The following is a 24,380-nucleotide window of genomic DNA, read 5'->3' as shown; positions in this document are numbered from 1 at the left end:
TTATGATTTTTTCTTTTAGTGCAAATTAGGAATGAGTGCAATACACGGGGGTATGGTAAGTGTTAGATTTAGATTGTATCATAACCACCTACTAAATAATCAACGCTTGAGATTAAAAATAGTGGTCTCTCCACTACTTTTTTGTAGTGGAGAGGATCCAAATCCAAGATGCGTACGATTTTTGGATCTAGAATCATGTGCATATAAAAACAAATGTGAAGATGTGAAACTGAAAGGTATTATAAGCGAATCATGTAGAGGCGCGAGATGAATACTATGCAATAATCGTAGTCTTCTTTAACATGTAAATACTTTAGAGAGATAAGGAAAAAATATTACCATTCGCTTTAAAGGTGGTCTAGGGCCGTCACCTAAGAGCATCTCCAACCCAAAATTATAAAATAATGTAGTTTTTACACCAAGTTGGTATAGTTTTTACACCAAATCACTATTCTATCTCCAACTCATTTACACTAAATTTTACACCAAAAAGAATATTCCTTTTATTATTCTTATCTTTTAATATTTTTATCTATTTAAAATACTTAACAAATTATATAATTATGAAATTTTAAGTGTAAGTTTTTCTTATTTTTTTCATTTGGTTCTAGTATTATAAAATTTTAAGTGTTTGGATTAAATTATCTATTTTTCCTTTTTGAATTTTATTTTAATAATTATTTTATACTAAAATTTCATTATAATAGTTAATATAAAATAATATATATTATTAATATAAATATAAAAAACAAAAGCAAAAAAAACAAAATAGAATAAAATGGGAAATATGATGGATAAAATGGGGGTATGATTGGAATATTTGATTTGTTATAACAAACTTTAAGGGTAAATTTGGGGGGAAGAAACTTCATATCTACAGTGTTGCGCAATTCCTGACGCAACATTGTAGCAGCGCTTTAAAATAACGCTAACTTTGCTGCTCGGTTGGAGGAAATTTTGACGAAAGATTTGCGTCAATTTGGGTTTTTGGCGTTGGGTTGGTGATGCTCTAAGCCAAAGCTGTACATTGACTATCCGTGCAAGTCTTAAGAGTCTCTAAGTTAGCATGAGTCACTTATTGTGAAAATTCAATATTTTAATTCATCGGAAAAAAGAAAGAAAAAAAGACGATGATAAGATTATGAATCTTAAAAAAAATCTTTTCTTAATTATGAAAAAACATCCTATTGCCACTTAAGCATTCATCTAGGCGCACAACGCTTTCTTAGACATAAAAAAAATGATATATAAATCTCTAGTGTATTCCACTCTTCTCCATTTTTGACACTTTTCGTTGTTCCTTGCACGTAAACATATGTAGAACAATTGATCTGTAAACCACTCGAGTAGTGAGGTTAATTTATCTCACTTCATCAATTTAGCCCAAAGCTAGTCCTCTGCCGTCTAGATGAATCCATACCCATATTATATTTATCTCGGGTCGGGTCCATTCTTGACCTATCCGACCCAAGTTGCGATCTCCAGCGGCTACAAACACCGAACCCGTGGCAATGACGTGGGCCCAATAACCCGAAAGCAGATTATTATCAATAGGAAAGATACAAAAACACATCGTAGGATCGTCTCACATCAATCTAGCATTATCAAATTCATCGAAAGTACTAGTACTAGTTTATTTGCACACACATTTTCAATCGCACCCATAATTTCACCTTCTACAAATATTTGGGCCCCTCGTGGTTCTCTATGTTGGTGCAGTTAAATCAAGCTGTAGATACTTTTTAAGAGACGTCGTTATTACGCATCTTGAATTGATTTGCAATATCCATAGATGGGAAGGGTGGATCTAAAATTAAAAAAGAGACCTATGTGGGGTCACATTTTACATTCATGTACTTTTTCCTTTTTCTTTTCCAACAAATTTCCTTGATCTATTTAAGTCACCGAGAGGAGCTCCTCTTTGATTCATCGATCTCGATCGCTTGCTATTTTTCTAACAAGAAAAGGTAAAATCTTTGATTTTTCCTTTTAAACGAATTATGTTTACTTACTCTCTGAGCTTTCAGTGGTTTGCTACATTTTGTCTCTTATGAAATATTTTTTGATAATCCTGAAATTTTCTCGTCCATGATCTGGATTATCCAAAAACCCTTATAAAGTTCGGACCTTTGGTGCCTTTTGGGATTCTGGTCTCTTCGATCCTTGCTTGATTTTGTGGCTTCTGTGTGTTTTTCGATTTCGATCCAATTTTTGGAGTATTTTTGGGGAAAATCTGATATCTTTTCAGGATTAGGGTTTCGGTGCTCGAATGGCCCGTTTGATAGTTCCCAGCAAAGGTTCGAGTTTGGCGAAGAAGGGGTTTTTGGGATTGTTCTCATCCTTTCATGTGATTTTCTCAGACCCAAGTCTTTGTTTGATGTGCCATTAAGCTTTCTCACTGGACCCCTTTGTTTTTGGTTGCTTTTGTGAAATTACTTGAAATAGTGATGTTTTTGATTGTTTGTTTGCTGGGTTTTCGAGTATTCTACATGAATTCCAACCTTTTAATTGTAGATAGTATATAAGAGTATCGCAGTAAGTTTAGTTAGTGATAAAAATTTACTTCCAAGTGTAGAAAGAAGAGTAACATAATCACTTTTACAGACTTTTTAAGTTCAAAATATTTATGGAAGGTGGCTAATGCTAATTCTATTTGGTGATAGCATGGAAATTGGTGAAACCTTTATTCTAATTCTAAAGCCACTATCATGACCTGATGTATTTTTGAGGAGCTATGTTTGTCTTTCGTTCACTGCTCTACTAAACAGTACAGTTTTATCCCGGGGTCTGACTTGTTTTAAATTATTGGTTGTAATCGAAATTCTGGTTGGTTGTAATTGAAATTCTGGATTCTGCTCTCGAATTTGTGGAATAGTAATCTTGTAGTTGCAAATCTAATTAACAGTTTAAACACTTGTAATCACGATGCTCAACTCCACCGGATCCTTTCTTGTTTTCAGTACGATGTATTTTGAATTTTCTTGCTACTTAAGTCATGGATTTGAAGTCACATAGGATTTTCCAATTTATAGAAAAAGATTCTGTTGCAAGTGAAATTGGAATTGAGAAGCTGATGTAGCAAACTAAATGATATTATTTCTCTCTAATAGTATAGTGGAAATCTTACAGCTAACCAAATAAGTCATAGACTTAGATTTCAGCTGGACGATGTTTATTAATATCTGTACTTTTGTGAGTCCAGTTTTCTTCCATGTTCCTTTACATGTCACTTTGATTTGAGTCATTCTTTAAGTTTGACATCTTCCTTAGTATGTTATGAAAATTAAATACTATGCTGAATGTTAAGCATGTTCACAACCCATATGACTTGCTATTGTCAAGAAACATCTGTTCCTTTTCATCTTTTTTTATCCCTTTGTGCTTTTGCAACATGTTGTTTACTAAATAGTTCCTTCAGGGTTTTTTTATCCCTTTGTGCTTTTGCAACATGTTGTTTACTAAATAGTTCCTTCAGGGAACTGCTTTACTGAGAATTCTCATTGCTTTTGCAACATGTTGTTTACTAAATAGTTCCTTCAGGGAACTGCTTTACTGAGAATTCTCATTTTTTCCTGCATTTTCAGAATACACACCAACACTGTTCTCTACATTATCCAGCTAAACGTTATTGCAATTATAGTTCTACTATCTCTGAGGAGGTTAGTATCTTTAGTTTGTTTTAACATCCTTTACGTTTTTTTACTTTATTATGCTTTCAGCTTTGGATCTCATGGAGGTGAACAAGCATTTTTGTTCATTTCAGATGTTTTCTTATTTGATAGTGCTTCTTTACATCGTTTTCTTCAAATGTTGAATTTAATATTCAGGTTTCTTATCTCAATTTTGTGCCATAGGTTATATATAGAAGGAGCAATCCGTTTTCCCTATTTTTGTCTGTAAGTTATTACAAACTTTCCAGATACTGTTTACCCTTTTTTCTTGGGCAATATAAAATCTTTGAGAGGTAGTAGACTTCTTAACATTTCCCATGATTGCATGGTTTTCCTTAACTTTGTAACTAGACAGACAGTTGTTACATGGAAAGCTTAAAAGATTTACATGTCCATTCTCGAGATTTTCTAAGTCGAAGCTTTTCTCCTGGAAACTTTTAGTTTTAGGTCAAATGTAATATTCTGGGATACATCAAAATGAAATTTTGCTTATTATTCTGTTAGCATTGTTATGTGATTCAGGGCATCGTTTTAATTCTATTGTAATGTTTACTTCCGTTTATTTTTATACCATAATATCATAATTTCTGTGTTTAATAATCATAACATTTTGACAAGATAATTATGGCAGAAAGAGTAAACTTTCCTTATCTGGTCCCTTGGATGTTTTACCTAACTTAACATTGTAACTGATATGAGCTGTATATGTCTATATGTACGAAGGGACTTACATGTGAATAAGGAATCTACAGCATTGAAGTGTGTCATATCAGGGCATGATGATTGGCTATAAATTACAATATTTTTTTATTAGTGCTTTTACATGATGGAACTTATGTATCTAGTCTTTCATAATACAGCCCTGACAATATATCAGGGCATGAGGAAACTCTTCTTTTCCTATCTATATCTATATCTATACTACTATACTACTATAAAAAGAGGATTGGGGTGTTAAAATTTTTAATTTCCTTTTTTGCCCTCTCAATTTTTGATAAATTCTAAATATGCCATTATCTCTAATTAATCTTTCATAAAATAAATATAACCTCTTATTAATTATGCACCTTTTCACCTTCCTAAATAATTGTAATTATCAATAATATTATAACTATTAATTGTCCAAAAATAATAAAAGAACAATAATTTATAAAATAAGTATACACAATTATTAGTAGTAACCAATTAAATTATTATAACAACTATTTATGAATTATAATAAAATAATTAAAATAATACTATAAATAGAGTAATATATTACTAAATACTCTTAAGAATTATACTATAATCCAATGAGCAACAAAATAAATAGAATAAATTTTGAATCGCATAAATAGTGTAATTAGTTTATTAATATCACATAAATTATTAATTACACTATTTATTTAGAATTATATTCAACAAATAATTTAAATAAATAATTTAAAATTATTTTGAGAGAATTTTCTCAAAGATTATTACATGATACTGAATAATATGATACTTAATAATCTATACTTGGTAATGATTGAAAACTAACCTTTTTACAAAAAATATTTAATATTAATAATAATACTATTAATTGTTAATGATAGTATAATATATATTTATAAAATATTTATAGTACTAAATTATTTAAGAGGATAAATAAAAAAATAAATTAGATAAATAGTTTATACTATATAGACAATATAATTATTTTAGTAGTATTACTTAAACTAAGAATTATAATACTACATAAGGTAAATTACAGTAAACCCCTATGAACTTTTATTATTCTATACTAAATAGACCTTATGAAATTTCGGAATCACACCAAACCCCTAATAATTTTTGTAAAAAGCCCCCAATATCTTTTAGATAAATTACAACAAACCCCCAATAACTTTCAAAATGCCTTTTTATGTCATTTTCTTGTTCAAATTTATAGGAATTATCTGCAAAATTCATAAAGTTATTGGGCAGGGGGTCTTCTTTGAAACAGAAGAGTCATTAGGGAATTACGGATTTAGTGTAATTTTGAAAGTTCATATGGCCTGAAAGTTTACAAGGGTTTAGCGTAATTTACACTATTAAATAATTATAATGAGAAGTAACTATTGCAATATATTGCATGTATTAAGTATAACTATCTAGGGAACATCAGGAAAAAGTTAGCAAGATTAATGTAGCTTAGTTAATTCAGAGTTAAGTTAACAAATTTCAAGTTGGAGGGATATATTTAAGGGAATTTATAGAATTGACAGTTTTATTTAAGAATACTTTTAGTTTTGCGGGCTTATTTAAAAAATGTTAATATTGGGCGATCATTATAAGAAAAGCATTCGATCATAATAATTGCACAATAATTAATCCATACATTTCTTTTTAAGCAATCTTATTATACAATTTTATTTATTAACACATAGTTTTACTATTCAATAAAAAAATTCAATACTTAAAACATGTACATTCACATGCAAAGCACGTGCATTATACTAGTTCATAACAAAATGGGAATAATCTAAAAAGATAACTGCTCTTGTTCTTTTAGTAATGCAGTCAACCAGCTAGTAAAGGGTTTTTTTTGGGGGGTAAAGAATGAATTTGAGCGACATTCTACTAAGGGGGAAAAATCTATTGACAATTTTCTTCACTTTAAGGAATTAAAGGGGAATTAAAGGGGCACGATTATTGCTACACACATGGTTTACATTCCTGTTACTTCATGGACGTTTGAGTTAAAAACGGTGACAACCTGCACCCTGGAATTCATAGTTTCATCTGTCCTTATATTTTCTCCAAATTATGGAGTTGGGATATAACTGGAGAATAATGGTCTTCTATATCAGACGATGCCACAACTGAAGACCTTTTGTATCTGCTTGTTATTCCATTAATATTGAGTATTAAATACTTGGTTTTCCTTTTTACCTTTTTGTTTGGTTGTTTTCACCATGTCAGATTCCATTTTCCTTTTTGTTCTTTAAACCTTTTATATGTCATCCCAGATAGATGTCAATGTTTTGTTGAGCTGTAGTGGAGAACCTATAATTGTAGTTATGTGTAACCTCTGGTTTTCTGTTTATAAATATCTGTTAGTAAACCTCCGGCCTTTAAAATTGTTCGTTATTGCATTTTACACAGTTCTGTGTAATTTTTGGTTCTCTGTTTATGATTATCTGTCAATGTCAAATTTGTGTTCTTGTATTGTTTGTGCATGTGGACGGTTATGTATTGCTGATTGTTTTATCTACAACAAACTTTTCAATCAAGAATAATGGGAGTCTCTAATCCACAACTATTCGCTGCGGCAACAAAAAAATAAATAAATAAAAATAGTGCATTCATGGTGATCTGTAATTGTCAATCATAAATTAGCTTGCTAAATAGATATGTGTTTGATATATGCTTTGCTCTATTTTCTTCTGTGGTACCTTGGTTTGTCTGATTCTCGTTCCCCCACTCCATTAAGTAGTTCGCGTGCTAATGTTATTCTCTTTTTTTGTTGTTGTTTTTTCTAGATTCTGATCACATCATATACACATTCTCGTGCATTAGTCAACGTTCTTTTTGCATTAACATTCTTGATACATTAGTCAAGAAAAGACTTTCTATTGATTATTAAGTATTTGATGGATGTTATGATATCATTTCAGAAAAGTAAGGCATCCAGCAAACGGTCAATTTGTTCAGTTGCCACACAGCCTGTGCCATCCCAGACTGAAGAGTCAAAGATGGATTCTCCTAAAGAGATCTTTCTGAAGGACTACAAGATGCCTGATTACTACTTTGATACGGTAAGCACAATTCATAGCCATTGTTATTTGTTAACATAAACCTTTATTTGTTGCTGTTATTTGCGGCAGAAGATCTGTTGTTATGTCTTTATTAAGAATGCCTTGCGTTAATTAATTTTACCAAAAATAATCAGCTGACCAGCCAATGAATAACAGTTTACTGGGAAGTAAGCCCTTTTATTTTGGACTTTCTCTCATTTCGCATATTGATTAGTTACGTCTGTTAGTAAGTTGTTTATACTGATCTCGTCTTTTCTGGATGAAGGGTACACTCCATATCTTATGTTTAATTAATACTTGTTACAATTTAATTGGATTTCCTTTGTATTCAGCGAAAGAATAAAGTATGTTCCATTTGATCATATGATTATCATAAGAAATACCAAAATTTGAATCTGTATAAATGAGTCTATTTTCAGTTAATAGATACGTAACTGGTACACTGATCAATAGATATCTGTGCTATTTCATCTTATTTATTTATTATCCATTTCATTACTGTAGCTACTTGTGACTAGATAATGATAAATATATTTTAGTTGCATCACACAAGGAATCTCAGGGTTCACACGCATTATATGCTTCCTGCAATTTGTGCTGGTAGTAATCTTGCAAGCAGTTGTGAGGTTTGATACCCACTATAGATTTTTATAGGTTTCATATTAGTAAAGACAACACAGGTTTCATATTCGTAAATAGCATCTTCAAGTAGTTCATTTTCGACTAAGAAGATTAGATCCGTTATCTGTAATGCACTTTGCTGATTTTTTTAAACTCCCGTTAATAGTAGCAGTGACATGATTTTCTTGTTCCTCTGTGATAATGCGCCCTTTTACCTTGCGCTTTTAAACACCGCTTTCCACATTATGCCGTGAAATTATGGATTTGTCTTGAATTGTTCCAGGTTGATTTGAAATTTACACTCGGTGAGGACAAGACCATAGTCTCATCAACAATTACCGTTTTCCCCAGAGTAGAAGGTGAACATTTACTAATTTTATAATTTATTATCGATTCACTAAATATGAGTTTGAGTTTTCTTCATTGCATCTTAGCATTTAACAACATAGTCTGAGCTGTCGAGGCTTTATATCTAGCACAGAGGCTTTGTATCTAATAGTAGACTTTAAATTTTTTTTAAACTTATCTATAAGTACTTGAGACCATTGAAATATTGAACTATCACTTCTTACACTAAAAAAAATATTTCTGGATGTTTACCTGGTGCATGCAGGTGTTTCTTGTCCTCTGGTTCTCAATGGTCATGATCTTAAACTATTATCAGTGAAAGTTGATGGCAAAGAACTTAAGGTAGCTATCTCTGTTACCAGTTTACTTCCCAATTTATACATATTGTTTTTCTTACTGCAATAGACTATTTCACTTCATGTGATTTTGGACTGTTAAGTCTACAAAAGTCTCATGCTTTGCTAGTTTTTAACTTTAAACTAAGGTCGATAATATAGCTTGTTAGTTGTTACAGTTATAATATGTTACGACAAGGGATAGGTGAAAGGGAATCTCTATATACTTGTCTTTGGAATTTTATGTACTAACATGCCTGTCAGCTTAATCATTATTCTGTTTTGCCTGGTAGCCAGGTGGGTGCATGCTTGTTTGTGCACCATGAAATGTATCACTGTAACACTCAACATTTTGAAGTTGCGTTGCAATTACAGGAAGAAGATTATCAGTTGAGTTTGCGCCACTTGACACTCTCGTCACCACCCACCAGTAAATTTACCCTGGAAATTGGTACTGAGATATATCCTCAAAGCAATACGTCTCTGGAGGTATAGTTACTGAATATTGTTGATTTTTATATACTGTGAATGCATTATTTTAATCATGATTTTTTTCTATTTTCTGTTTTCTGTTTCAAGGGACTGTACAAATCTAGTGGAAATTTCTGTACACAGTGTGAAGCGGAAGGTTTTCGGAAAATTACCTTTTATCAGGTTATTTTGTAACCAATGTTTACCTGATTATTGTTTAGTTAAATCAAGTTGGAATCTGTTCGTGTATATATTTGATTGTATACCAAAAGGTCCACATTAAACTGTTCAAGCAAATGCTATTACCAATAAAGGCACGATCCTGTGGTCGTCTATGTTTACAACTTGAAAATCTCTTATTCAGATGTAGTTTCCTAGTGCCTGCTTGGGTATTGCTAAAGCGGCATTTAGGTTGCCATTACTAAATTAAGCTTGTGCCTCTTGCATGATGCTCCTTAACTTAGATTATTGATCATAAATTAAACGGATTTCTATTTCTATGATTTTGTACATATTGCATGAAGCAAACAACTTCTTGATTCAGCATTGTGTTTACAGGATCGCCCTGACATAATGGCAAGATATACTTGCCGAATTGAAGCAGATAAAACTCTCTATCCTGTATTGCTGTCTAATGGTAATCTCATCGAGCAAGGTGACCTTGAGGTACAACCATTTTACTACTGAAAGCCTGCTTTGCTATAGCTTTTATGTTTCTTATCTTGCTGTTCTGTTTTCAGTGGACCTATGTGCATCTTAACAAACATTATTTTTCTCCAACATTGTATGCAGGGTGGAAGGCACTATGCTCTCTGGGAGGATCCATTTAAAAAGCCCAGCTATTTGTTCGCATTAGTTGCAGGGCAATTGGAAAGTAGAGATGACACATTTGTCACTTGTTCTGGTCGGAAAGTTGCCTTAAGGATATGGACCCCATCCCAAGATGTACCGAAGACAGCCCATGCAATGTATTCTCTCAAGGCAGCAATGAAGTGGGATGAAGAGGTTAGTAATTTTAGTTTGCACTATGCATTTAGATTACTGAACTCGACTGATCAAATTCTGAAGCATTTATCGACACTTCCTGTTGGAGCAGGTTTTTGGTCTTGAATATGATCTTGATCTGTTCAACATTGTGGCAGTTCCCGACTTTAATATGTAAGTTGATTTATGTCTATTTGAGTATTTCATCTTTCAGAATTCGATTTTACCATTGCTATGCAATTAGAACTGTGACTCCTGAACTGCTTTTAGCTGAAGATGAGATTATGTGCAAGAACATGTTATTTTTTCTGCAGAATCAATGGAATTATGCATAACATACAATTCTGTTAATAACAATATTATATGTTCATACCTGCTGAATTTACATTCAGTACATACAGTGCATAAGCATGTCTCAATCTGGCAGTAATTAAATCTGATTCTATTAGTATCTAAAAATGTTAAAAGATTGTAAAAGATGTAATATTTGTTGGAGTGGTAATGAGTATCGGCTGTCACATGAGGACAATTCTTCCTATTATATTAAAAGTCAACCCTCTCTATTTGAGTACATGATAGATGCTATTCATGTTGTTCTCCACTTGTAACTTCCAGTAGCAAATCAGGACAAAGATGTCTAAAATATGTAGATGAAATACATGATCATATACTATTATTTTTATCCATAGTACCCTAAGAAAGAACTCTGGTAGAGAAGGAAAAAAGCTGTCCATTGTGATGAGAGGCTTTTAACAGTAGAAATGAATTATACTACAAAAATACTATTATGTGATTAGCTATAGAACGCTACCATCTTAAATGGCTTTTGCTCTTCAATAATGAAATTCTTTAATTCATTTTCATTTGGCAACTAAATTTCTTGTGTATATTACAGGGGAGCCATGGAAAACAAAAGCTTGAATGTATGTTTTTATGTTCTCACTTCTCACATTTTTGAAGCTAGTCTAATTTTCTTACTAGTTAGAGAGAAGTTTCTGAACCAATCATATCCTTGTAGATATTCAACTCTAAACTTGTCTTGGCCTCTCCGGAAACTGCTTCAGATATGGACTATGCTGCAATTTTGGGCGTGATTGGTCATGAGGTTTGGCTATATTTCAAAACCATTTATTGTTATGTTGTTCAAATCTTCCCCTATAATGGTGAATAGAATCTGATACACTTTATCTGATTTGTTTTCTCAATCAACGTTTTTGTGCAGTATTTTCACAACTGGACTGGCAACAGGTTTGAGCTGTTTCTTTGTTTTCATGTGTATTTTGAGTTTTTCAAGACAAGGAAGTTGAAAGTGTCTGTTCTGTTCATTCATGATCAGATTAAATGCAAAGAGAAGAAAAGTAAAAAAAAGCAGTGTGTTCAGACAATATCCATGTAGTTATAAATAAATAAGCTACAAGTTGAGACAATAATCATACTCGAAATTCCAAAGCTCTTACATCCTTCTTTGGGAACTAATAGTTTCTTTACCATCTGAATCCTCTTCCTTGATGATTTTGGAAGAGGTGAATCAGCATCTAGCACATGAAACCCCCCTTTCCAGTGTTTGCCATCCCTTTTTCCCTTGTTTTGTGTTTCCAGAAGAGAAATCATATCCATAATGTCAGGTCAATTTTTATTCAACATATTAAAGATAGATTTTTAAGAATTTTAGATCTCATCATTTTTGTTCTCCATTTAACTAAAATGACTATGAAGTATGAGCGTAAGTTTATCTAAGTACCTTTATGATAATTCTTTTGAATTTCTTCCTTTCTTCTTTTATTTCTTTTCATTTAAAAAATACCAAGTTGTCTAATTTTTTTAATTAATAGAGAATACATTTAGGTCAAGAACATAATGCTGATAAGAGAAAAAATGACAGTGGAGACTAGCCAGTCACATCAATCTCCTTAATAGTGAGTGAGAAGTCAGAGCAATCCAGTTCAGTTTCTGTGGACCTTGCTCCCAACCATCATTATAAAAGATTTCTAGTCAATATGATGGAAGCATCAGGATTGCAATTCCCAAGTGTCAATTACCAGGAAGCAGATGAAATCATTTGTATTCCTTCCCTTTCTTTCGTTTTAATTACTGGTGGAGTGACTGAGCTCTTGAAAAAGTTAAAATTGCAAATTGTTGGTGTCTGCATTGCTTTCCCAACTATACATAATTTTCTCCTCTTTGCCGTTACAAGCAATAAAAAACAATGATTTTCAAATGCCCTTTGCAGAAGTTGATATCTGTTCAAATATTGCAGAGTAACATGCCGGGATTGGTTTCAGCTCAGTCTAAAAGAAGGTCTCACTGTCTTCAGGGATCAGGTGAAATCGGGATATCATAAAGTTTTCTGTTTTTTGGTCTTTATTTATAGAAAACTCAATGTTCTATCAGTATTTTGAATCATGATCTTTTTTTGGGTGTTGCAGGAGTTCTCATCTGACATGGGTAGTCGCACAGTTAAGCGGATAGCTGATGTTGCAAAACTTAGAAATTACCAATTCCCTCAGGTCAATTTTATTTCTAAATCAAGTACTTTCTCTTTGGATTTGTTATCTATCTGTATGATTTTTAGTCACTATACATAAAGTACATCTTGCTGGAAGAGTTTCTGCAGCAATAAATGATAGCCATATGCCAGAATGTTCAACCACAACCTTTTTCTCATATGTGATGTTATTCTTGTTATGATGTTGGTAGGTTAGTATGAATTGCTTCTCTATTAGAGTATTACATCTGAGATAAGCGGTTTTCGTATTAAAATGAGGATTGTTTGTGGAAACTTTTATTAACTAATTCCTGATGCTAAAAGTATGAGTATGAACGACATTATTGGCTCACCATATCTAAGAATGAAATTTGATTCAATTTAAAAAGAGTAAATTTTCTATTCTGTTGTGTCTGAGTGCATTCTATAGTTGCGTACCAAAGCATGTGTGAGTTCATGCTTTCTCTTTCTCAATGTCGAGATATGTTACTATTATAGTTTGTCATTTAGACCTTTTTCCTCCAAATATATATTTAGTTCTGTGTTGTAGGAAATGTACAACCTTGATCATCACCCCCTCTCCCCTGGGCGGGCCCCGGGGGGGGGGGCGCTTTCTCATGGGAAAACATCTTCCTAGATTTTAGCCTATCAGAAATTAAGTCATTAGCAGAAAGAATAAAATATGCATTATGAGCTTTCCACATCATCATTTGTATTGAACATCTTGCCATTCTTTATATTTGGAGTGCCTAATCTTCCGTTTTTCCTGGCAATATTTAGGATGCTGGACCTATGGCTCACCCAGTTCGTCCTCATTCATATATTAAGGTATTTTATCATCTGAGAGGTTCTATTTGGAGTAAACTCTTTATTTCAGTTGTAAGATCTAGGTCGAGAAATTCTGGGCTGATGATCTTCTTCTTCTTTTGTTTTCTTGACAGATGGACAACTTCTATACTGGTGAGCTTTAAACTTTCCATTGTTTACTTTGTTATAGACAGATTATTAGTTTCTTTGATGCATATATCTTCATCTAATCTCGGTGTTTAACTTCTGCTCATGTTTGTCATCTCACCTGGCTTGTTTTCACATGGACATTTCAGTAACGGTAATTTTTAATTCAGCCTTTCTTTTACTCTCCTTGACTTCTTTTGCACACAAACCTCTATAGTAAATATTATATCCTGTCTAACCATGTCCTCATTGGCATATGTATATATTGCTTCATTACCATGGCTGCTGTTGTTCAATAACAGGTGTATGAGAAGGTAAGTATCCAATAATAACCTTTCTCCTCCAATTTTTTTTCTTTTAATTGAATGGAATAAATAAAAATTATGATATATCTGGCTATACATCTTTTATATTTTAGGGAGCTGAAGTTGTGAGAATGTACAAGACACTGCTTGGAAGTTCTGGGTTCAGAAAAGTAAGTGAGATGCTTTCTTGACATTTGTTATACCTTTGTTACTAAAAATTCTAAGGACATTCTTTCAGGAATAGTTGCATGCTCTCTACTTGTTGATTTCAATAGAGTACAGTAACAACAGCTCCAACATAGCCTTGATCTCAAAAGTTCAGGGTTGGCTGCATGTTTTATTTTTTCTTTTCTTTGTCAAGAGTAATCCTAAACCTTTGGAGCTGGCTACACAAATCTTTTTTCTCCAGGTCAACTCTATTAAGAGCCATCTCCTCTATCAAGTTAATAATTATCATATCCCTTGTCACACATGTTTTTTCTGATCTATCGCTATTATTGCTTCATGAAAATATGATCTTTTTTTCCTAAGTAGTGCAAACTTTAGCCTGAATTTCAGATTTCCAAACCATTTCAACAGGTTATGTCTGTTCACAAATTGAAACAACCTCATGTTAGCTTGGATTTCAGATTTCCAAACCATTTAGTATGATATCGCACATCCATCTCAGTTTTTCTCGTTATAGCTACTCATTTTCTAGACATGGTTCCTTAAGTTGGCAGCCTGCTTCAACGTCACACATCTATATCAGCAGAGGAGATAATTATGTTTGTAGACTAAAGACAAATACTAATACCCCTAACTTACTTTTCCACCATTTTTTTTATTAACTTTTAAATTTTATGCTCAACTGTTGCTATCTTCTCTTTTCTTTTTGAACTTACATGACATTCTTGGAATTCTTTTTTTCTTTTTTAAGTAAAAAGTAAACGTAAACATTACGTGCTTCCCTCTTCAGTATTTTGGATTGATAGGTCATAGGCTATCATTCATCTGAAATGTTAGAACTGCTATGATTGTAACCTGTTATTCTCTCGAGCATTTACATTCTCTTAAAAATAAGCTGTGAAAACCATTATTTTTTGTGTCGGTATTTTAGGTGACTATCATTGGGATTTTTATCCCTGCAGATGGAGAACTTTTCCCCCTTTTTACATGCAAATAAAATTGTTTCTTTCGTCAGATGTTTTTTTTTCTGTAATCATCAGGGCATGGATCTGTACTTCAAAAGACATGATGGACAAGCAGTAACTTGTGAAGATTTCTTTGCTGCTATGAGAGATGCAAATGGTGCAGATTTCTCTAATTTCCTCTTATGGTATACAACTTTCCTAACCTGATGTCTTTATTCATTTTTAAATATTTTCTTACAATGTTTTGTTTGCTTGTGCACCTACAGGTACTCTCAGGCAGGGACTCCTCGTGTTAAAGTTACATCATCCTACAATGCTGATGCCCGGACATATTCTTTGAAATTCAGGTAAAACGCAGACCTACACTTGTGATTTCATTTCGATGTGTGTATGTGTGTGTGTGTATAATTTGCTGGACTTTGCATACCAATTTCTATGGAGATAAATTTTACATTTGACATACTAACCACAGGTCTACAACATTTACATGGTTTAGAAAATGATTTAGGTGCTTTTGTTCTCCTTTTCAATGCTTTATTATTGGAAAAAAGTAATAATCAGTGTCCTGGTGACTCGAAAGTTATCTTATTAGGGCTTCCACTGTTGTATTTGGAGATTCTAATGATTTTGTTTGGTGTTCTAGTCAAGAAATACCTCCAACGCCTGGTCAGCCTGTGAAGGAACCAATGTTTATACCTGTTGCAGTTGGACTTCTTGATTCAAGTGGAAAGGACATACCTCTCACGTCCATTTATCATGATGGACTTCTTCAGCCAGTTGCAACCAATGGTCAACAAGTTAATACAACAGTTCTCAGAGTCACAAAGGTAGGGAAGATTTTTCTTGATCTAATGTTGAAAGTGGAATGTAGATGGCCAAAGTTTGTGCATAAACATGGCAGGTGTCAGAAGATTTGTAGCTAAGATTACCTCACCAAATCACAAGGTTCATGATATTTATAAACCTTTTAAACATATCAGATAATACTATAATTAATGTTATATGTATTTTCTTCTTTGGAGGCAGGAGTTTAGCCCATTCATTTTCCAGTGGATATTCATTTATGTTGATGGCCAAAGTTTGTGGATAACCATGTCAGATGTCAGAATATTATTTTAGCTAATATTAACTCACCAAATCAGAGGGTTCATGATGATTATAAAACATTTTAAACATATCAGATAATACTGTGATCCTTGCACTTAAAGGTTGGATTTTATATATCTTTTTTTTTTTGGTGGCAAGAGATCAGCCCATTAATTTTCCGGTGGAAGTTCATATGCGAAAATCGGTAGCGTGACTTATGAGGGAGACAAATTTTCTTTAAGATCATAGTGGCAATCGTAGTTATCCTGGCTGAACTATTATTTAATGATTATATTTCATTGGCCAAACTTTGTTCATCTTCAGTCATTTCTTACCGTCCTAAAGCTACTCGGAATATGCTTAATGTTTTGCAGAAGGAAGAAGAATTTGTGTTTTCTGATATAGCTGAACAACCAGTCCCTTCCCTACTGCGTGGTTATAGTTCTCCTGTTCGTCTTGACTCTGATCTTACAGACAGTGACCTGTTTTTCTTACTTGCACATGATTCTGACGAGTTCAACCGGTATGTTATTAATGATGAGAACACCTGCTATAACCTTAGTTCTCAAGTTAGATAGTGCTCATATCTTCTGTTTCAGCTGGGAGGCAGGCCAAATTTTGGCAAGGAAATTGATGCTGAATCTTGTAGCTGATTTCCAGCAGAACAAATCACTGGTTTTAAATCTTAAGTTTGTTGATGGAATGAGGAGCATACTGAATGCTACAAACTTAGATAAAGTATGCACAATCTTGATATCAGTTTTCCTTTTTTCTTTTGAAAAAAGCTCTCTCTCTCTCTCTACTCACAGTGTAATTGCTTTCATATTTCAGGAATTTATTTCAAAGGCAATTACGTTGCCTGGTGAGGGGGAGATCATGGACATGATGGAAGTTGCAGACCCTGACGCTGTTCATACTGTCCGTTGCTTCATCAGAAAGGAGCTTGCTCTTCATCTAAAAGAGGAGTTCCTTTCTACTGTAAGTTCTGCTTCTATCTGTTGTTTCTGTGTTGACCTTGAGAATAACTATCTTAAGCTGCGAATATATACTTTGGGCTCTAGTGCTTTTGATTCTATTGAAATCCACTATATCTTAAGTGCTATTATACAGTCCAGACTGTTGTAATTTAATATATTCACAGTGAGGTTGTATTATCTCTGTCTAAATACTACTAAATGGTAAAGTAAATGAACCTCTACTCTTTGTAATATTTGTATCTGTTATAATGGAGATTCTAAAACAAAACTTTACCATCGACAATTGCTCATTCTCTCGTCTTTGTCATGGTTTTTTAGCTATCATAATTGGAGATTTTTCTTAATGCCTGTGTTATTATTATTTGAAACATTTCACATCTGGACCTCATAAACTTCAGGCTTTCAACCAATAATCAATTACTTTTTAAGAGTACAGGTTAATGTTTTTATTTTATTTTCTGCCTCTCACAAGTCTTTCTAAATTTAATTTTTGTGTACCAGTCTGGTGTCAGTGACAAATCTCCAATTCCTTGATATGAATCCTTCATAATCACACGAATAATGTAACCCATAACTGATTGGTTTAATGGCTCTGCAATCTGTTAGCGGACACATTTTCCTTACTTTTGCTTTTGATTACCTATGATATCGTTCATTCATTTTACAAGCTTATTCTCGATCTAAACATGCTTTGGCTTCTTTTTTTTCAGCTGAAAAACAATAGAAGTTCAGAGACTTATGTTTTCGATCATCAAAATATGTCTAGGCGTGCTTTGAAAAACACAGCTCTTGGTAATATTCACCAGCCGACAGAATAATATCTTTTGAATAATTGTTTGAGCTCTAATGTCTGATTTTAATGTTTCATGTCTACAGTCTACCTTGCAACATTGGACGATCCAGAGATGACAAGTCTTGCATTGCATGAGTACAATGCAGCCACAAACATGACAGAGCAATTTGCAGCTCTAACAGCGATTGCCCAAAATCCTGGTCAAGCCCGTGATGATGTTCTTGCGGATTTCTATAACAAGTGGTCTCATGATTTCTTGGTAGAATCCCATGCTCCATATCCAAGTGCTGCAGATTTTATTTATTACTGTCAATACCTTATTAATTCTTTTACCAGAGATACGGAGATTTGATATGGAGATTGTAATATCTTTTTTTATCAGGTTGTGAATAAGTGGTTTGCTCTTCAAGCGATGTCCGATATTCCTGGAAATGTTGTTAATGTCCAGAAATTGTTGAACCATCCTGCCTTTGACTTCCGCAACCCAAATAAGGTCAGTTACATGTGCTCTGATGACAGTGAGGAAAAGTAATATTGACTTGATCACATAAATTCTCTATTTGTTTACCTCGTCCGTCATTAAAGCTCTCTTTGTTGTGCACCAGGTTTACTCCCTAATTGGAGGTTTTTGTGGATCCCCTGTGAATTTCCATGCCAAGGATGGGTCAGGCTACAAATTTTTGGGAGAAGTCGTTTTGCAATTGGATAAAATAAACCCTCAGGTGCATTTCGATTTTCTGAAATTGACATCTCTCTACTATTTTTGTTCAAGATATATGAATGAATTTTCACCTTTTGTATGTTAAATTGATTTCAGGTGGCGTCTCGCATGGTGTCAGCTTTTTCAAGGTGGAGGCGTTATGACGAGGGAAGACAAGCTCTTGCCAAGGTAATCCAAGCCTCTCTTTTCTCATTTCGGTTACTAAACTTAGATATATGTTTTTGGGGCCAAAAACAGGGCATAAAATTGTAACGAAATCCCAGTAAAGATGCATCTTCTATAACATAACCTGTAAAACCTTTTTACCATCTTAACATTGGGGCTGTTTGGCTGGTTTATCAAGAAAACATGAAACCTATTTCATGACTTGGAAACCCATTTCGGAGGTTTTGGAGGTGAAATGGGCTTCATGAAGAAACTGACGTGGTGGAGCTTTAAGGCCTTTTTTACATAAATTATCAAACCAAACAAACATAGGATATGTAAACCTTTTTTTGGCTTGAGATTTTCAAAGCTGACGCGGCAAGCATGGAATCCAAAATCATCCTTTTACACTGCAAACCAAATAGCCCCTAAGCTGCATCTCACGGGATTCTTCTTATAAAAGAAGGATGGTTTGGTTGATGCCAAGATGCACAAGTGAATTGCACATCTTATCTGAAAGTTAATGTATCCTTCAACCATAAGTTTTATACCATATGATTACCTTCCAAAATCTGGTCTTTTGGCATGCCCGTTTTTTCATGTTTCTGAGTGTTTAACATGTTTGCTTTAAACTGTGTACATAATCTGAAACCATATAAAAAGATAGTAATGTTCGATGAGCCACTTTGAACTAAATCATGTTATGGGCACAGAGTGGAAGCTCTATTTGTAATGATGTAGCAACTGGAGTGAGATTGTTACTAATGCATAACGATGCTCATAAAGCAGTAGAATTTTGAATAAGCAATCGGTTTGAACATTTTCTTGCATAGTGTTAAATCCATGTAGATCAAATTTGTAAGCCTCTTCAAGAAATAAAACCACTTACTTGCATGATTAACAACAATTTTTTTTCCCGATCAGAATGTTGCTTGATCTGCAGAATTATACACGCGATTCTAATGTTTATCGTTCTTACAATGTCCACAGGCACAATTAGAGAGAATAATGTCAGCCAATGGATTGTCCGAGAATGTATATGAGATAGCATCGAAGAGCTTGGCTGCTTAAACTCCAATTTCACAATGAGACCCGTCCATGGGTCAACTCCGATAGCCAGCTTGGATCGGAAAGTGAATCTTTTCTTCATATATATGTACTGTAGTAGCATGCACGGACAGTTAAAACAATAAAACTGAGTTTTCAGACGAACCTTTTGTTATTCTTAGTTTCTTATATTGAAGGTATGGGTAACTTTTTGGGATATTCTGCTGTATGAACATTATTATTTTCACTCTTCGAATTTGACATTTGGGAATTTCTGCTTTGGTACGGATGTCGGGAATTCTACATCAGAGTTGTTTGGGGAGGGAAACTTCTTTTCCTCATCCTATCCCTTGTCGTTATACCTTAAAAAAAAAACCCCTTTATGAAATGAGCGGTCCATCTTGTTAATCATTTTTCTCCATGAACTGCTACTTCGCAAACGTCGTTTCCTAAATTTATTCATACATGGTATAAAAGGTTTGGCGATTTATACCAAATCTATATGGTAGTTCTTCTAACTACGCTGACGAAGAAGGAAAAAAAAACTGAACACTTTATAATTGGTTATAGAAAAATTCTCTAAGGATTCAAAATACAGGACTAACAGTAGAGACATGTGAGGTGTTCCTTATGTTAGATCTTATATTTTGGGTCCTTATAACAAAACTCTTGGTTATAATGTTTGTTCAATTTTCAAGGAACAAGAAATCTTCTCGGTTATTATAACTTAAACATAGTGATTCCAAGCAATAACAATACTTGAGCTGGTAGTTTATTACACAAGAATCACGTGGACAGGGGGGGGGGGGGGGGGGGGGGGCAAAAAAGCTTAAAAAATTTAGTTGCGCCATACCACGGCTGAAGCACCCACCGCGGGTTTGAGTAATCAGAGCAATGGCGTCAGTGGATATTAAACATCAAAGTACTTGAAATTTTTTTATTTTTATTTTTTATTCCGAGTGAGTGATGGCTTCCTTCAAAGCCCATTTGGGGCTCTTCTCTATGCTCTTATTCGTACTGTTGTTTCTAGGGTTTATAGACGTCTCGTTGGGAAAGAAGAGGGCGGTGAGCATACCGGACGATCTTGACGACGTGGTCGACGACGAAGAGGACGAAGCGTGGAGAGAGTGGGGGAGGAAAAAGGCCAAGGAGGAGGAGGGATTCAAGCCGCCTGATCTCTCCAAGATGAACCCGATGGAGATCCAGGCCGAGATGCTGAAGCGCCACGTGGGCCCCGCCTTCGGATTCGTCAAGCTCCGCCTTGGGATCTCCCGTACCCAGGTCACGATCGATTCCCTCCCCGAAGAAATCGTCTTTTTTTTTTATTCCAATCTTGTGCGTCTTTTATGCTGCAGTTATCACCGTTGTGTGGTGTTCTCCTGATGTGACTTGGTTCTTGGTTTTTTTATCTGATGTCTGAAACTGCTGTAGATGAGGTTGGAATGCTTCCAAATAGCTTATGGGATCGAATCCGGACAGAAATTCTTTGACATGAACATAACGCTGTGTATAATTTTTTTTAAAGAACAACTATCTATAATATATATTTTTGCACTTAATCAAATTTTCCGATCACCAAACAGAAATGGTGGCAAAATCCCATTACTTATTCCGGCATCCAATGATAGGCATCATAACTTGTTGGTTTTGCCCAAGAGTCGTTCTCATTGCTCCTGTTTAGAAGAAAATTTTGATTTAAACCCAATCCAACTTTAAAAAAAAAAAACCAACCCAGTCTCCTTTTATTTACAAGGATCGACCCACTTCGCGGCCACATCAGCATCGTGGCCGCGAAGTGGGGCGGTTTTTTTAATCGCCCTGGCTAAATAGTCGAGGTTGTCAACCACGACAATTTTGCACGCCCTAGCTAATATACAGGCTAAACTAGTCGGGGTTGGCAATCTCGACTATAATTTAGCTTGTGTATTAGCAAAATAGTCGGGGTTGGCAACCCCGACTATTTAGCAATGAGATTAAAAAAAAATCACCCCACTTTGCGGCCACGAAGTGGGCGTAATTTTTTTAAACTCATTGCTAAATAGTCGGGGTTGCCAACCCCGACTATTTTGCTAATACACAAGCTAAATTATAGTCGAGATTGCCAACCCCGACTAGTTTAGCCTGTATATTAGCTAGGGCGTGCAAAATTGTCGTGGTTGACAACCTCGACTATTTAGCCAGGGCGATTAAAAAAACCGCCCCACTTCGCGGCCACGATGCTCTAAATAGTCAGGATTGTCAACGCCGACTATTTTGCTAATATACAAGCTAAATTAGTCGGGGTCGGGGTTGCCAACCCCGATTATTTTGCTAATATACAAGCTAAATTAATCGGGGTTGGCAACCACGACTAATTTAGCTTGTGTATTAGCAAAATAGTCGGGGTTGATAACCCTGACTATTTATCAAAATCGTCCGACTTCGCGGCCACGATGCTGACGTGGCCGCGAAGTGGGTCGATCCTTGTAAATAAAAGGAGAGCGAGTCGGTTTTTTTATAAAAAAGTTGGATTGGGTTTAAATAAAAAATTTCTTCCTGTTGTTTAATTTCGTATTTATTTCTTTCAGTGTGATACCCTGATGTCTCTATATATTATATGTTGTTTTAAATAGCTCGGTTTCTTTTGTACCTTCAGAGTGTTTTCCGTTATACGTCTAGCTATTTTAGTGATGAGAATGCGGTGTTATTTTCGATTGACCTAAACGTGATGAGCATCCATCGCATTTTTAGAATGTCAAGGCGCGCAGATGGTCATTTAATATAGACTGACTTTTGCTTTGTGATTAACTCTTTCAGGAGGAAATTACTACGACTGCTATGAGGTGGAGCAAGGTTCTCCGTACAGGATCAGTCGAGGTTAAGTTTATGGGTGTTGATCTCAGTACAATCATGTTTACCATAGAGAGAGGGCAGGATATAGAAGAGGTACACGGTTTTTTCCCCACTTGAACATCAATTAATAATTATTTCCTCCATATTTACAATTATGGATTATAATAAATATGTGACCTTATTGTTCAGTTCACCGTTTCATCTGTTTGGCTTAAAAGGTCGACAGTATTTTTCCTGATTGCAGCTATATTTCAACTGTAGGCCATATAACCAAACCTGTGTAGAACAATGCATGGTTGGTGTAGTTCAAATTTAAGTATGACCATGGTTTCTTATTCTATGATGATGAATTGAAGGCAGAACTTTATCTTTAATAACAGTTCTGAGGCATATGTACAAGGACCTGAACCTGGATGCTAAGAGTCCATTCGAAACGGTAGCTTATGGAGCTAAACGAGTTGACTATTTGACTGCATTCAGTATTATAGGATTTAGAAAAAGAAGCAAGTGAACAGATAACTTTAGGTTCATATATTTTAGACTGAACCACACTTCGACATTATGTATATAGTCACTGATACAATAATAAAACAGTTGGAGCTGTAAGTTTTGATTATGTTTGCAACACTATTGGCTGGACTGAAACAGTGCTCAATCCGGATGCCTTACTGTCAACTTTGACAAAGTTCCATCTACAAGTATTGAGACTAGCAATAGCTGAAGCAGGACTGACAGGATCCTTCTATTGAGTGATTCAATAAAAGAATCCTCAAAATTGCATGGTATATCAGTAACAATGTTTGTATAAACAACAGCAAGAACAATAAAGTCTTTATCCCAAAATGTTGGAGTCAGTTACATGAATCTTATTCTTCCATTCAGTTCATTCAGTTCTTTTATGGGTTATCTTCACCTTCAAGTTAGTTCGTATACTGCAGAAAATAATTCATTTGCATAAAAATTCGTCCCACATACGAGATTTGTTTTCTGTAGTTGAAAGAATTTGTTCTGAGCCAGCCAGAAGCATATGAGATGAAGATAGGGGGATTTGTTTTCTGTAGTTGAAAGAATTTGTTCTGAGCCAGCCAGAAGCATATGAGATGAAGATAGGGGAGCAAACATTTCGAAGGCCGGAAAGAATTTGTTCTGAGCCAGCCAGAAGCATATGAGATGAAGATAGGGGAGCAAACATTTCGAAGGCCGGGGGATCCACCTCTTGAAGAAGTCATTGAGATGCTGAGGAGGAAGAGAAATGGTGACTCTACTTCAGATCAGCAGCACCCCGAAGATGAATTATAATCCAGCAATATTTCATGTATTTCCTTTTCTTGCCTTGACAATCTAACAAGTTCTCTTAATGCAATTTATCAGTCTCTGCGAATTGCTTTTTTTCATTTCTCTTCGAATTTCTAATGCTCTTCTGTGGGATTAGTGTAGATATGATCCATGCTCTTGTTTAGCTGTAATGACAGATTGTATGCTAGCACTTTATCGTCTTTTATCTTTCTAGTATGAATAACGCTCCTTTATGAAAAAACCCTCAAAGTTTCCTCACGCCAACATTAGCGCCCCATGCTTTCATTTCCTACGGTTTATAACCTTGAAGTTTTCTCAAAAACCATCTTCATATCGTTTGTTATCTTACTGTTGCAAATATAATCATTAAAAAAAATTCCCTGTGAGTTTCACGTCATATTCTGACTTACTTATCCTCC

At 34.5% G+C, this 24,380-nt stretch overlaps 2 protein-coding genes across 8 annotated transcripts; both read left to right on the top strand.

Moving 5' to 3' along the window:
• On the top strand, positions 1,833–20,113 carry LOC109837548 (puromycin-sensitive aminopeptidase). 5 transcript variants are annotated; one of them, XM_020405846.1, is made up of 33 exons: positions 1,833–1,967; positions 3,585–3,659; positions 3,855–3,896; positions 7,289–7,429; positions 8,334–8,409; positions 8,664–8,740; positions 9,109–9,222; positions 9,313–9,387; positions 9,763–9,870; positions 9,997–10,209; positions 10,301–10,362; positions 11,084–11,111; positions 11,207–11,293; positions 11,411–11,436; positions 12,446–12,509; positions 12,615–12,695; positions 13,454–13,501; positions 13,615–13,633; positions 13,777–13,781; positions 13,930–13,941; positions 14,046–14,102; positions 15,141–15,250; positions 15,332–15,412; positions 15,709–15,892; positions 16,526–16,674; positions 16,751–16,889; positions 16,983–17,129; positions 17,839–17,920; positions 18,005–18,180; positions 18,304–18,414; positions 18,527–18,643; positions 18,739–18,810; positions 19,777–20,113. In XM_020405846.1, the coding sequence occupies exons 4-33, from the start codon at positions 7,367–7,369 to the stop codon at positions 19,855–19,857; spliced, it is 2,664 nt and encodes an 887-aa protein (XP_020261435.1). In that variant the 5' UTR covers positions 1,833–1,967; positions 3,585–3,659; positions 3,855–3,896; positions 7,289–7,366; the 3' UTR covers positions 19,858–20,113. The 5 variants fall into 5 exon arrangements, with proteins under 5 accessions (XP_020261435.1, XP_020261436.1, XP_020261437.1 ...); XM_020405844.1 differs by lacking the exon at positions 1,833–1,967 and adding an exon at positions 2,243–2,347; XM_020405847.1 differs by lacking the exon at positions 3,855–3,896.
• Positions 20,665–24,059, top strand: LOC109837547. 3 transcript variants are annotated; one of them, XM_020405843.1, is made up of 5 exons: positions 20,665–20,755; positions 20,864–21,114; positions 22,630–22,758; positions 23,727–23,794; positions 23,865–24,059. In XM_020405843.1, the coding sequence occupies exons 1-5, from the start codon at positions 20,728–20,730 to the stop codon at positions 23,962–23,964; spliced, it is 576 nt and encodes a 191-aa protein (XP_020261432.1). In that variant the 5' UTR covers positions 20,665–20,727; the 3' UTR covers positions 23,965–24,059. The 3 variants fall into 3 exon arrangements, with proteins under 3 accessions (XP_020261432.1, XP_020261430.1, XP_020261431.1); XM_020405841.1 differs by lacking the exon at positions 20,665–20,755 and having other exon boundaries at positions 20,762–21,114; XM_020405842.1 differs by lacking the exons at positions 20,665–20,755; positions 23,727–23,794 and having other exon boundaries at positions 20,762–21,114; positions 22,630–22,760; positions 23,799–24,059.

Source organism: Asparagus officinalis, chromosome 4 (assembly GCF_001876935.1).
Source record: "Asparagus officinalis chromosome 4, Aspof.V1, whole genome shotgun sequence".
In the NCBI taxonomy this organism is placed as follows: domain Eukaryota; kingdom Viridiplantae; phylum Streptophyta; class Magnoliopsida; order Asparagales; family Asparagaceae; genus Asparagus; species Asparagus officinalis.
The sequence above is the reverse complement of the archived record's forward strand: the minus strand, read 5'-3'. Positions and strand labels throughout refer to the sequence as shown.

What these genes read in the sequence shown, in the direction of transcription:
- LOC109837547 (XM_020405841.1), top strand. Translation starts at nt 20,800, where the DNA reads ATGGCTTCCTTCAAAGCCCATTTGGGGCTCTTCTCTATGCTCTTATTC. An exon ending in GAGGGCAGGATATAGAAGAG is followed by an intron (nt 22,759 to 23,726) that starts GTACACGGTTTT and finishes TGTTTTCTGTAG; the next exon opens with TTGAAAGAATTTGTTCTGAG. An exon ending in GGGGAGCAAACATTTCGAAG is followed by an intron (nt 23,795 to 23,864) that starts GCCGGAAAGAAT and finishes AACATTTCGAAG; the next exon opens with GCCGGGGGATCCACCTCTTG.
- LOC109837548 (XM_020405844.1), top strand. Translation starts at nt 2,270, where the DNA reads ATGGCCCGTTTGATAGTTCCCAGCAAAGGTTCGAGTTTGGCGAAGAAG. An exon ending in TGGGCGTGATTGGTCATGAG is followed by an intron (nt 11,294 to 11,410) that starts GTTTGGCTATAT and finishes GTTTTTGTGCAG; the next exon opens with TATTTTCACAACTGGACTGG. An exon ending in ACTTCCGCAACCCAAATAAG is followed by an intron (nt 18,415 to 18,526) that starts GTCAGTTACATG and finishes GTTGTGCACCAG; the next exon opens with GTTTACTCCCTAATTGGAGG.